Here is a 14,555-nt window from a genome sequence, read left to right as displayed (position 1 = left end):
GGTACTTCCTGACTTCATGGACAAAGCATCAATAGGACTAGTCCAGAAAAAGGGTCTTCTTATACAGCCAAAAGTCTGGCAGCTGGTATTGTTTCCCTTCAAGATTCAGGGGTTGGTAGGATTATAGAAAAGGGGAGTTTTCATCCTAAACCAAACTGCATTTGCACAAAATTGTAGTCTGTCCCTTCCTTAAATCCTGCTGCTCACTTCTCTTCATATGGAGTAAATAATAAATGTCTTTTGTGGCATTTTATTCCAGAACAGGGCACTTTCGTCTGCATTAAAAAGCTGTTCAGTCAGATATCCATTCTCCTCGATGATTTTCTTAATGGTGTCTGAGAACTCGTCTGCTGCCTCTTGTTTGGCAGAAGCTGCTTCTCCTGTTATCTTGACATTTTTAAAACCAAACCTCTTTCTAAAATTATCAGACCATCCCTTGCTGGCATTAAATTCTGCAGCTTTAGATCTTTCACCTTCTGTTTGCTTTGAGTTGTCATATAATGACTTTGCTTTTCCTTGAACCATATGAGAGTCTGTAGGAATGCCTTTCTTATTAGCAGTCCTGGACCCACCTAAAAGCTACATTTCTGATAGGAGATAAAAAGTTCTTTCACAAAAAGTACAAGGCTTTTGTGGCTACTGGCACCACTGCAGTGACAGCTTCGTGCATTTCCTCTTCTTTTTCCACAGTGGTCCTTAAGCTATGTTCATTTACCTTGAAATGGCAGGCGACTGCAGCAGCAGACCTCAACCTGTGATACATAGCAAGCAATTCAACTTTTTCGTGTTAGTTCATGTCTTTTCTCTGCTTTTTGGAAACACTTCCAGCATCACTAGTGGCGCTGTTAATTGGTTCCGGTGATGTTATTCAAGGTTTATGGTATGGCACTAAACATAATGAAAGTACATGAGAATGGAGAGCAGTTTTTACCCTGATACCCAATTTACTGGTTATATGAGATAAACTGCTCATATGGAGATGATTAGCCTCACATGCATTTTAAATGGCTACTTTGAACACTAGGCCTCACTGCAGTAGCAACAGGAGGTGGCTACAAAATTATCACAGTAGTACACTGCACATACCATAGTTAATTTTGTGCAGTTATGACTTAATACTGCATCTTTGGTCACATTCCTCTCAACTGGGAGTGTGCCATGTACAGTATGTGCACATTTTGGAAAGTTGTAGCTTTTTATAATAGATTTGTATATATTTTCTGTATTCATGACATCCTAAATTGTTGTTTGCCAGTTTTTGAAATTGTTGCAAATCTTCAGACATTTTTCTGAAATATTTATAGAAAGTCCACATAGAACTATACCCTTGCAGTTCAAACCTGTGTTGCTCAAGGCTAACTGTAAAACAATTGTTTATTATTTCTGTCTTTTAACCTTCTTACTAGCCTTGTAAGTAATTGATTTACTATTCCCTGCACTGTATGTTCACGTTTTCCAGTAAGATTGATACTTTTATGTTTTCTTTTTACTAATTAGCACTCCTTTTAATATTTCCTGGCAAGGCCAGTCTAGTTGTGTTGAACTCCTTTAGATTTTTTTTTTTTTTAAGATTCATTTATTTTAGAGCACAAACAGGGGAGGGGCAGAGAGAAAGAGAGACGAGGAAATTCCCCACTGAGCAGGGAGCTGAATGCAGGGCTCAATCCCACAACCCTGAGATCATGACCTGAGCCAAAATCAAGAGTCAGACACTTAACTGACTGAGCCACCCAAGCGCCCTCTTTAGCTTTGTTTTTCTGGAAAACTCTTGATCTCACCTTCAATTCTGAAGGACACCTTTGTTGAGTAGAGGATTCTTGATTTGCAATTTTTTTCTTTCAGCCTTTAAATAGGTCATGCCACTCTCATCTGGACCAGAAAGTTCCTGCTGAAAAGTCTTATGGGGATTCACTTATACATACCAGGTTGTTTGCTGTTTTTAAGATGCTCTTGTCTAACTTTGGGGACTTTAATTATAATGTGTCTTGGTGTGGGTCTTTTTACATTCATCTTACCTGGAACTCTCTGGTCTTCCTGGATCTAGATGTGTATTTCCTTCTCCAGGTTAATAAAATAGCTTAAGCTATTTTTACTCCTTTTCATTCTTTTTTTCTTTTTGTTGCTCTGATTGGGTGAATTCCATTGTCTTGTATTCAAATTCACCAATCCTTTCTTCTGTTTCATTTGATCTGTTGAACCCCTCTAGTATATTTTTCAATTCAATTATTGTATTCTTTGGCTCTGTGACTTCCATTTGATATTTTCTTACATTTTCTTTTTGTTGAAGCTCTCAATGTGTTCATCCATTCTTCTCCCAAGTTCAAGCATCTTTATGTCCATTACCTTGAACTCTTTGTCAGGCAGATTACTTATCTCCCTTTCATTAAGGATTTTTTTTTCTCTGGTTTTATCTTGTTCTTTTGTGTATTACATATTCCTCTGTTTCCTCATTTTTCTGGACTCCTTGCATTGGTCTATCTGTTAGATAAAACAGCCACCCCTCCCAGTCTTGAAGGAATAGCCTCGTGTGGGAGATGAACTTTATTCAACCCTGCCCTAGCTCTTTTCTTGTCTCTCAAACATTTGTTTGTCCAAACAGCCTATTTCATTTTTAATAGATCCTAGTAGTTGAGTGTGCCAAGACCAGTGTCCCAAAGGGGAGCATCTCAGTCAGCACCAGATTTAGCCTGATTATAAGCCAGACCCTCTGGCAGCAGCTCTTAAAGTATGCAAATATATAGTCTTTTGGAATCTCAAATGTAAGCCCCACTGACCACCAGAGCCAGGTGACCTCAAAGTGTCCCCTGGGTGGCAGTCATAAAAACCTGGGTGCTAAATGCATATAGAAGTTCCTTTCTCAGAGGTAACAGTGAGCCAGAGGAAAGCAGAGGGCAAGTACAAAGATAGCATGCACTGGCTTCTATGTCCCTTGGGCACATCCATGGTCCCTTACTTATGTGCCAAACCCGAAGCATATCCCTAGGCCAAAGCTCTGGAACCAGCAGATAAACCTCTTTTACAGAAAGATTGGAGTTTGTGTCAGTCTGCTTTCTGTGCAGTGCCCTGCTTTCTGTAGCCGGTCAAGGACCATCCCTCCAATTGTTAAAGTTCCATGGGACCCAGGAATGCAAGCTCCCCTGGCCACCAGAGCCAGGCAGTCAGGGGGTATCCCTTGGATGCCAGCCATAAATACTAGGGCACCAGATGCATATAACAACCTCCTCCTGGCATGCTTGGTAAAAATAAAGATTTCTAGAACTTACTCAAGACCTGCTGAATTTCCATTTTAATACAGAGGTGTAGTTCGGGGATTATATTTTTACCAAACAAACCATATGCTGCTATTATTGGACAGATTTGGCTAACATTAAATTATTTTTTGGAGACTTGTATCTACTGGCTCCTTCAAGCCACCATAAGAACCTGGACTTACCATTGTTCTGTCTCTCCTGGACTGTGAGGATACGGCCTGTGGTGTCAGCCAGTCATGTGTTAACTGATTCATTCATTCAGTGAAGAGCAGGTATTGGTTTAGGGGAAGGTGTATTGATGCCAGGCACCTCCTTGTTCTTGCCTTTGGTTCATAAATGCCTTGTTTGCTCTGTGACCTAACTAGGTCCCAGGCTAATCAAAGGCCATATTCTGGGACTATGGGTTTACATTTCTTTTCCTTTCTCCTCAGTCTGTCCACCTCCATTCCAGGGTTCTGCACCCACCCTCCCCAACTGTGACCCACCCAGTAGTGAGCCTGCTATGGAGCCTGGGGTCCTGCTTGTTCATTACAGATAAGCTCTAACCCTGGCTCCCATCTGCCCTTTTTCCTTCTGGGCATTCTGCCTCTATTCATACCCATGTTTCTCTTTCTTTCTGCTGCTTCTCTGAAGCAGTATTTTCTTTAGATATCCTGCTTGCCTCATTCGGTTTCTCCCCTCATCACACCTGAGCTCTCAACCCACTCTTGTGTGCATTCCTCCAGCACCTCCATCCTGCTCACCTTCTCCCCAATGGCAGACATCACTCACGGATCCTGCCAGCTTCCTCCTGCTGCCATGCCCCCATCTGACTACAGCTGGAATCTGGCTTCCATTTTCTCCATGATGTCACCCTCCAAAGTTGACATGTGAAATGACCACTTTTTGCCATCCTGACTTTAGGAGAAAACTTCATGGTAGTGCCCAACTAGGCCCTAACCTTTTCTCCCCATGTGCCTCCAAGTTGGGGCCACTCTCCACTGAGTTCCACTGCTCCTGCACCAATAAACCCTTTGTGAAGGCATGTCCGCATGTGTCACGTTGAAGTGGACCCTGTCTTTTAGACGTGTACATTCTAAGAGCAATGTGGAAATCGCATGTGTGGTCATGGTCCAGCTGTGGGAGGGAGGGAACGGGCTGCCCTCCTTGAGCCCCTCTCGTCCCCTCTTCATGCTTTCCTGAAAGTCAGGCAGCAGCACGGTGACCCCACATCCTAAATGGAGCAACCCTAGTTGGGCTTATCCCCAACCTGGCCTTGTTTCAGCGACTGTCACTGGGCAATGGGGAGGAGCAGCTTCTTTTATACATATGGAAATTTGGGTGCCAGAGATAAAAGGGCAGAAGGGCTGTGAGTGACACACAGAATTGTGTTCCACCTACTTACCCTTGGTGGGAACACGTTTAAATAGATCAGAGCATTTAATATCTGGCAGTATTTGTTGATTTCCATTTACTCATCATTTTGCTAATTTAAGCACATTAATAACTAGCAGCTGTACTTCAGAGCAGTTCTTTATGTAATTTGAAAGGGAAAACAAGCACTAAATATACTCTAGTTTACCAGGCTATCATCATTTGGGAAACTTTTTAACTCCTTGTAAACAGGTATTTCTGGAGTCACTCAGCAACTTTAACTGAGATTTTAGCTTGTGTTGGCATGGATTTTTAGTATCATCACATTCCGAGGGTGGCCTCTCTCCAGGAGTTGCACACTCTGCCCTCGTTCGTCCCTGTGCCAGCTCCTGCCCTGTTGAGAGCATGAGCCCAACAACACCCCTGCTCTGTTCTCTGCCTCCGTGAACTTGAGCAGTAGCAGCACGCACTCAGATGGCACACAGTGGCTCATTGTGCCTACTCCTCCCTGCCCCAGGCCACGCAAGGGTTAGTTGTTATGATGGCTTCATGTGTTTTTAAAGTTGTCACCTTAGAAGCAGCTCCTGCTATTGGACTGCTTTGATCCAAAACTGATCCCAAGAGTTGCTGCCTATGTTCTTGGGAAGGGGAAGAATGCCAAAATCAACCCTAAACTCACCTTCCTATAGTAACTCCATATGAATAATCAAGCCCCCCCCCACCCCAATCTGATTTGTTTTTCACATCACCCTGCAGACACTTCCAGCCATGGAAACCAACAGGCCATCCCCAGGGGACAGGGAGTCCACGGGCAGGTGGGTCAGATCCCAGGGCCCAGTCCAGTAAGAATAAGCCTCATTATCCCTCACGACAGGTATCAACAAGCTTCTCTGGTCTGGCTTCAAAATCCAGAAACAGGCCTCATTGTCCTGGCCTGAATCCTTGGCTCTGCGGCAGGGAAGCAAGACACTGAAGCTGCCCTGGATCCCACTGTAGACAGCTCCCACAAAGACAGATGCAAAACTAACTTTTCTACGTCTCACACTACTAGAAATGAGACAGTGGGAGATGATTAAAAAATGAGCTAAGACTGGAGGAAGCCAGTTCCTAGTTCATGTCAGCTTTAGAGTAGCCCCTGATGGTCTGCTGCACTAGAAACGGATTTTGGGTAACAACTGACTGGTTGTCCTGTGGGCACAAGAAGGATTTTACCTCTCATCTCTTTCTACAGGAGAGTTCTCGGCCTCAGACAGCTCCCTCACTGACGTCCAGGAGACCCGAAGGCCTCCCATGCCTGACCCTGGCCTGATGCCCCTGCCTGACACTGCTGCGGATTTAGATTGGTCCAACTTGGTGGATGCTGCCAAGGCCTACGAGGGTGAGTACGCTGAAGAGCCAAGCAGGAAAGTGCAGGACTGACAAGGCCAGGCTGAGTTTTGGAGGGAGGGGAGGTGTGAGGCTCTGGTCAGTCTCCCTCCACTCTGCTGCTGTGAATACACTGACGGCACATGTACTAAACTGGCACAGCTGGAAACCAGTGGAGCTAACAGCTACTGGGCATGCGGTAGGGGCTCACGCTGTAGGATTCAATCCAGTGGAGCCTGACGTTCCCTCTACCTAGGAATTCATAGCATGGATGTCTCACCTCCCCATACGTGGGAGGGGCAAGGAGTGGGGGAAGCCCAGCGGTCACTGGAATGAAGAACACAGGTCCAGAGAGAGACCTTCACCATGTCCTAAGGGTGGTAGTGCTCATGTAGTGCTGCATGTGTTAGGGCCTGGCCCCAGGCTCCACACATGTCGGGGACTCCCTGACCTCTCCCAACTCCATGTGCATTCTCCTGTGCCAGCCCACCATCGGGGTGCCTCCCTCGGTGCAGACCCTCACACTGCAGCTGCTTTCTCAGACATCCTAAATGCAGTGCTATCTGTGGACGTGGACATAAATGCCTTTTTTCACTCTATGGTCATCATTCTAAATTCTTTGGTGCTAAAATATTCTTCATCAAACAGTGATAGCAGATGAGTGGTTTGGGTTTTGTTTTGTTTTGAATTGCTCATGTTTAAAGAATTAAAAGTGGCTATTCCATCAAGTTACAGTTTTCAGAAGAAATCGAATAGGCAACCATGGAATAGCCCATGAGGCCATCCCCATGTTAGATGATGGCAATTCCCCAGGACTACACTTGATTTTAAATTTCAATTTGTTAGTCACTCTCCTTTACAGGAGGTGGCAATAGTTTTGTGTTTTTAAAGAGAGGTTTTAAATTTTTGATTTTGGTGTCTTGGCTCAAGTCTTTAAGTTGGGTGTATTTTGAAACACGTATGGTTGGACTTTGGCTAAAACCCACTGAGGTAGCCAGGAATCTTGTGGAAAACATACTTCTAGAAATGCATTTTATATACTCACGAGTGGAAAAAGCCTTGGTCTGGAAATTTGGCCCAATGCCTGTTTCCAGGGAGACATTTCACAGAATGCTACTTTGATGAGTAAGAAAAAGAGGACTACAAATTGATTCACAACAAGTGTTTTCAAAAGGGCTCTTACAATGCTACTATCTTCTTACCACTTAAACCATAATTTTTTCCTACACGGGTCAGGAGACAGGGTTCCTGATGCAGCCCCACACGTAGATCAGATTTGACTGTCCTTGTGGGCCAGCTGTCGACCTTTGATGGGACTAGACCCAGGACATGGTTCCAAATACTGAACAGCTTCTTCTCTCCCTTCCAGTCCAGAGAGCCTCCTTCTTTGCTGCTAGTGACGAAAGCCACCGGCCCTTAAGTGCTGCATCCAATGGTGACCAGCTTGAGGAGCAGGCTCTGGCCCAGATGAAGTCTTATAGCAGGTTGGTCACCCAGCAGCGAGGTCATCACTCCGCACCGTGTGTCCCCTGCACTCGTGACAGCGAGTGTGGGGAAGAGATGGAGGCCACATGGATTAGCTGATTGAAGCTCACCAGCATGCCAGACTCTTCACATTCTAGAATGCTATGTAACTAAATACTGTAAACATAATTAAACTGTTCTTGATGACTTAGTCATCATCATGAATATTCATTATTATTGAATGCCATAATGCATTTATGATCTCAGGGTTTATCGTGTTAAGGTGAGAAAAATCATTTGCCTTATTACATCCTTGAGCCTGGGTTTTGAGTTTCTCTCCCTACTCTCAGTTGGTCAGACATGTAAATCTGCCTGCATCTTAGCAGCTTTCCAACATGCTGCTTTGGATCTGCATTAGGTCTGGTCACCAGGATAGGGAAGATTCAATACAGAATGAAAAGCAAATGGTAGCTGAGGTCCAGAGAGTTTCCTTAGGAGTTAAGAGCAGAAATTTTGACTTTTGTTTCACTCTGCAGAGGCGGTCTTCCATTTTCCCCTCTTTCAAGTGGTGAGGATGTTGGATAGATGTGTCATATTACTCTATATGACCAGAGGCTGCTGTGCTATGTGTCATAGGTGCTCCCTGATGCAGAAGAATTTTCATCGATTTGAAATCTCTCCTTTTAAAACCTTTTGAGGATGGTTAAGAATCCAGGTTACCTATAAAGTTGGACAGAAACAGACAACAATAGGAAAAGTGAGGCTGACTTAGGTTGTTTAAATAGCCCAGGGGAGGGGGCTGGTTCCTGAAGACCTCACTGAGCAAATGTGCAAGGAAATGCTCTTGACAGAGAAAGAAGAGTTCATGGATAGTGCATTCACTCTTCTCACTGAGGCATCTAGGGAGGGAGAGGGGCAGTTTGTTAGTTTGGCTGTTGAGAACTTAAAAAAAAACAAACTGTAGAGTCAAGGGTGCAGTGAACCCGAGGTATACCTTCTTAGTACGGGGCCTCCCACAAGGAGAAGTCAAAGTGAACAAATCCATTCTCCTAAGAAAGGATGATTGAACAATAGTTCTTAAAGCTTAAGCTGAGGGTGATGGTTGGCATTTTTCTTCAGTGAACAAATGGAGTTAAAGGTGTCTTTAAAAATCAGAGCATATACAGACATGTAATTCACTTTGGAAACCTTCAGACATCAAGATAGGCTGCTAAGAATTTTCCTTGGTCGTCCCATTTTAAAAGTTTGAAGATTCTTATCATTTAACTTATTAACATACTTGAGACACACATGCCACTGTGAGTTTTGCCTTATGGGCTTGTAGATCTAGAATCATCAGGAGACAACGATACAGCTCAAGTAAAGACTGCCTTTTATTCCAGCATTCATCTGTGTTTTGACCTCTGGAAAGAGGCAGCTGCAGGTTCTCCCAGTGGAGGGCTTGAGACTCTTGTTTGTGTGACTCTGAGGTTGTGTGTTCGGCGAGAACCCAATTGGAAACTTTCTGCAGCTTGAATACAGGTAGACAGGAGTTGGACAAAGGACAGTTGACAGGGGTCTTCAGCCCTCGCCTGCTGTGTCATCTGTCCAGGTAGTTGGGTGACCTTCTCATGCTCTAACTCCCTGGGATTTTATTTTTTGGTACTCCACTAGCAAGGCATTACTAGCACTTCTATAAATTGGGAGAAAGAAAATGGGGGGGCCTAGTTTGCTAATCATGATAGTAAAGGAGACATTAGCATCGGACCAACGAGCTTCTGAAACATATTTTTTAAATATTTTAAGATACTTAGATAAGCTTTCAAGACGGAAGCACGGTAACTTAGCTGTACCTGGACGAGTAACCATAGACAACTGTTTTCTGGGGGACTCAGACCTCCCCTGTCCTTATCCTGGTTGCCCGAGGTAGAACTGACATCAGCCCTCTGCACACAGGCGCTCTTCTTGAAGAGCACAGGAAACACTCCACTGCTTGACACCTGTGCCTGCCAGAAAATACCTCTCCAGACAAAGAGACCATTTTCACTTACTGTCCTATATTCCTTTGTCGTGAAGATCCAGCATCTTTAACAGAGGAAGCTACTGGTTGGCTGTGGCTCACCCTTGTATTACCCTTTGTTAAGATTACCATTTTCTTTTTTAAAGTGAAAATGCACATTGGGCCACCGTACTGAGTAATTTGACATTTAAAAAACCATTTTGCAAATACAGCGGCCTCGTTAAAAAATGCCAAACAAACCCAGCCGTGGAGGCTTCTGCCAACACCATCTTTTGTTTCTTGTCCCCAGCAGTAAAGATTCCTCCCCCACTCTGGCTTCTAAAGTGGACCAGCTGGAAGGTATGCTGAAGATGCTCCGGGAAGATTTGAAGAAGGTAAACACATCTTCTCAAAGCAGAGTGCCTGGTCTGTGCAAACTGCCCTTGAACAAACGCCCTTTTAGTGGAACAACATGTGGGTGTTCTGTTTTCTCGGGACACACATTCCACGAGCTGCTTGGAGCTCTGTTCCCACTGACACCCCTGTGCAGGCAGGCCTGCCTTGTCATGTGTACAGAAAGGTGGTTCCCGGCTCGTGAAAGCCTTCAAACCCCAGCCAGCCCCTCTGAGCCCTCTCTCTCGACCTCCCCACCCCTTACCTAATGGGTCAGTAGCCCAGACCCACACACCTCCATAGGCTTTCACACCAGGAGAACTGAAGGTTGCAGTTGCTTTGTCTCTTCCATGGCTTTGACTGTATTAAGACAGCGGCCAGCAAAACCATAGTCCGAAAGTCAGGACAGTCCTTACCAAAGACATTAAAGTACACATTAATGTCTTTGCATTCCAAAATAAACTTTAGTGGGTCTCTGGTAGACCCGTTCCCTGGCTTGAGTAGCCAAATGCCTACTATCAGGCCACACATACAGATGTTTAGCAGATACTCAGGACGAAGAACAGAGTTGGGTGAAGGGGACAGATGGATCCCTAGCCCCCCGTCCCAGCCCTTTTCTACCCTGCTCTACCTCCCAGGAGAAGGAAGACAAAGCCCACCTGCAGGCAGAGGTCCAGCACTTGCGGGAGGACAACCTGAGACTGCAGGAGGAGTCCCAGAACGCCTCCGACAAGCTGAAGAAATTCACGGAATGGGTCTTCAATACCATAGACATGAGTTAGGGCGAGCAGCCATGGCCAGTCGGGCCAGGGGGCCCCGGGGTGCGCTCTAGTGAGGCCCGGCAGTCCCTCAGCCCTGCCACTGGACGCCTTCTCCGCACACCCGCCCTCGCTTCCTACTTCGGCCCCTTTTGGGGAGCGCACAACACAACAATTGCAGATCAACAATCATTATCTGCCTTTTGTAGAAAAGAAAAACAAAAAAGTAAATAAAAATTTTAAAAAGTAAAATAAAAGTTTAACTGCTAAAATGTGAATGTCTTTATTTTTTTGCACAATATCTTTATCTGTTACGTATTTAAAAAAGAAAGTGGGCCAAGGCGCCCTGGCCCATCTGCCTCTATTTCCATAGCTCTTACGAGTTCAGGTAACCCAAGCTTTCCCTCGTTATACTGACAAATGTCATTGCTCCTAGGAAAATAGAGTTTTTTTTAATTGTTTATTTGGGGAGGGGGGTTTCCTTACCTTTATTCCTAAAATGCCTGGGGAGGGCGGTGCTTTGAGAAAATGCCTTCCTCCCCTGAACGACCTGTGCATGAGCTAGCGCCCTTGAGCCCCTATCTCCCCATGTCCGTGTCTGGCAGGGGCAGAGTCAGCGCCCCAGAGACAGAGCCAGGGCCTCGCGCCATGCCCCTTTGCGGTCCTGCATTGTGACGTCACTCCCCCCTTCCTTTCCTGGGGGAGATGGGCCCAGGTGTGCACTCCTCAGAACTAGAGCCCTTTTGATCTGGTTTAAGGGAGTCCCATCCAATTGGAATCCGCGCCCCTCCAGCTTCCTGGCTCCAAACATTAATTGGTTTCAGAATCCCTCCAGAGTGAAATCTTACATGTATGCATTTTGGTTCAAAGTATAGCTTTTGTTTGAGATGTGTAAAGATGAAAATGTGGCAAAATTGTATTGTTAGCATACTCAAAATGGCCAGATTAATCCTTTCCAAAGCCAGACTTCACCAGTACTTATAACTAGGGAAAGTGAATGTTAAATTGTTTAATACTTGCTTGTTGGGAGCAACGACTGTGATCCTAGGACAGGCTTATGAAACCTGCATGTCCTGGTGTGCACTTGAAGCACGGTGTTTCCCGAATCCTTTTGTGGCCAGCCAGAGGATTCTGTTGCAGAAATGATTGATGTGCTGTTTTTCCTGTCTAGTGATGCAGCTGCTCTGGGCCTCTGGCCATTGTCCCAAGGCCCCCAGCCCTGCAGACAGACACACTGGGCCCACCAGTGTTGAGGGACCCGGGGAGCCCCTGGTGGCCTTGTTTCTTGCCTTCATAAAATGTCATGCAGCTGACACCCGTGTCCCTTCAGTGGCAACCTTGATGTAGGGAACGTTCAGCAATTTAGTGTCATCTGCTTGGAAGCTCCCCACCCCAAGTAATCTCAGCTCCTTCCTCCATCCCTGAGAGAAACGGGATGGATTTTCCCTCTACTCCTCCCACCCCCTCCACCAGACTTTTATGGTTTCATTCATGATTGTGATTTTTTTTCCATGGAATTTTTTTTTCGGGTGACATTTCCATCATGGAAATAGGAAGATTTCGGAGTGCTTTGTAAAGATCTCAATTGTCTGTCTCTTTTCTCTCTTTGACTTGTATGAAGGAGATTGTTACGTTGTCTGGTATCTCTTTGTAAATGAGAAATATCGCTAACATCCAAGCATTCTGAAGTCTTGCTGATCCTTCCGAGTTTTAGTTTTTATTTAGTCTTTCATTTGTTTGGGGGCTTGGGGCAAGCTATTTATTAGAGTTTTGCAACAGAGTTCTTGTTTGAAGTCTTTAAAGACTACTTGTAAAATTCAAACAATAAAATTCATTTTAAACGCTCTTTTAAAATGCCTTGGTATTATTGCTTGAGGTTTTCTTATTTGAAAGACCACCCAGTAACTCATTGACCCTCCTTGCAGCCGATTTTTTTTCATGAGGTTCCATAAACACTGAAAAAGGGTTCTTCAAAGTTTCTGTCCCTCATAGAATGTTAATGACCTTTTTTACTCTCTGTACACACGTCCTTAGAGAATTCCTAATTTGGCTTCTCTGCTTATAATTTAATATTTGCTGAGCACTTTCTAATTAGTTCCCTCTTCATTATCCATGTGTGGATTTTCCATAACAACACCATCATTCCCTGAGCCCAGCACATTTTTGGACCTCCGCTACTGCATCACCCGAATCTGTGTTAGATGTTGTGTGCTCAGGGAATACAAATGCCTGTTAATATTAGGCTGTACAAAATATAATTAGAAAAGTTAATCTACTGAAAAAGTCATAATGCATTCCAAAGCCAAATGGAACCAAAATTTTAAAATCTTACCACATCACTGTTCCTCTCCACTGGTGCAGCTAATTGAGAACTGACAGTTTCTTCCTTTTATTTGGTTCAACAGTTCTACAAATTCTAGAATTACAAGACAGGGCAAGACTGGATGCCACAAAATAAATCTGATTAGCAAGCTAAAAGGGTCTGTCTGGACCATGATTCTTACCTGGAAGGAAGGGCTTATCCTTTATTTCTGAAGGGCTTGGAAGTGGGTTGAGAGTCCCTGGGAGACATTTCCTGCCTCTCCTCAGGCCATTAGCCTACGTTGATGGAGGGTCTTCATCCTTGAGCTGATTGGAGGGCCATCTGGTTGTGCTTCATATCTGCTGCCTGGGATAAACAGATGGGGTTGGGTTGGATTACCAACTCCTCAGACAGGAATAAGATGGGAGTCCAAGGGCAAAGGAAATAGGCCCAGTGAGGTTAAGCCCCTCGTCTCTAGTTAAATACAGAATGATAACCTGAACAGATTCCAGTCTTGAAATTGATTCATTTCAGCAACCTTTTGGTGCTGCTTCCCCATTTCAACCAAAGTTGAGATGAAAGTGCAAGATGGCACACCTGGGCCAGAAACACATGACCAGTAGAAGACCAGGGCATTGTTCAACAGAAATTCTGTTACTTTTTAAAAGAATGATGCCACAATAATGTTGGATGCCTTTTCTCTGTATGAATTGTGCCACTAACAACCTACCTGTAAGGAATTAACCTTGGATCCATCAGATAAACATTTGATGTAGACTGAGACTCAAACCCCACCCAACTACACAGCAGCTGTGACTTTAGATAAATTACCTAATCTCAAAAAAAAAAAAAAAGTTAATCTCTGAGCTTGGTTTCCTCATCGGATAAAATAGTAAGTTTCACATAGTTTGAAAGATTAAATGTGATCACACATGTAAAGCCAGTGATTGGGAAACCGAAGACACAATAACTTACCTTGTCCTCCATCTCCAATATGTTAAGGCTTTTGTGTTGTTTTCTGGGCCAGTGTCCTGGCATGTTAATAGCAGAATGGGATGGAAGGGCCAACATGAGCTCCTTTCCTGTCAGGTGCTTTCTACCCTTTGCTATATATTTTAGAATGCTGACTCAACACTTACGTTTCCATCGGAATTACTTGCAGATTTTGTTAAAATGCATCATCACAGGGCTGCATCCCCAGAATCTGTGATTTAGCAGGGCTGGGATGGGGACTTAGTGTTAACATTTTCTAGAAGTTCCCAGGTATTGGTTTAGAAGCAAGGCTTTCAAAGAGTAAACAGGTGGACATCCACACCCAGTAATAATGAAAAGAAATAGATGCTACTACTGTAGCACGTACTATGTCCACATGCCCAAGTATCATTTTTGATGGGTCAGCCAACCACAGAGCACCTTGCAGGGGAAACGGGCTTAAACTATACTAAGGAGAGAGTTTAGGTACAATAATTTTTTTCTTTTTTCTTTTTTCTTTCTTTTTCTTTTCTTTTATTTTATTTACTAAAGAGGTAATTTAGATCCCCCTTTGCATGAATTTTTTTGCCACTTCATTATTTTAAATTCCTGTGTTACCTGGACAGTACTGGAGTGTCCTCACGACTATTAATGGGATGAAACTAGTTACCAGGTCAGCAAGAATGATCTAGGTCACCTTGCTGGGGCGGTGGGTGGCT

The 14,555-nt window shown here is 44.3% G+C and overlaps 1 protein-coding gene across 12 annotated transcripts in view; it reads left to right on the top strand.

Moving 5' to 3' along the window:
* SIPA1L1 (signal induced proliferation associated 1 like 1) overlaps positions 1–12,408 on the top strand; it is a 372,275-nt gene extending 359,867 nt beyond the window's left edge. For 11 of the 12 annotated variants that reach the window (XM_055303823.1, XM_055303832.1, XM_055303833.1 and 8 more), the window contains 4 exons: positions 5,836–5,982; positions 7,339–7,453; positions 9,722–9,806; positions 10,443–12,408. In XM_055303823.1, coding sequence (XP_055159798.1) covers positions 5,836–5,982; positions 7,339–7,453; positions 9,722–9,806; positions 10,443–10,586 — 491 coding nt within the window. In that variant the 3' untranslated portion in view covers positions 10,587–12,408. The remainder of the gene's footprint in view (positions 1–5,835; positions 5,983–7,338; positions 7,454–9,721; positions 9,807–10,442) is intronic. The other variant, XM_055303835.1, reaches the window with a different exon arrangement.
* Positions 12,409–14,555: the final 2,147 nt, after the last annotated feature.

The sequence above is a fragment of the Nyctereutes procyonoides genome, unplaced genomic scaffold (assembly GCF_905146905.1).
Source record: "Nyctereutes procyonoides isolate TBG_1078 unplaced genomic scaffold, NYPRO_anot_genome, whole genome shotgun sequence".
NCBI classification, from domain to species: Eukaryota; Metazoa; Chordata; class Mammalia; order Carnivora; family Canidae; genus Nyctereutes; species Nyctereutes procyonoides.
This window is presented reverse-complemented; position numbering and strand designations above follow the sequence as displayed.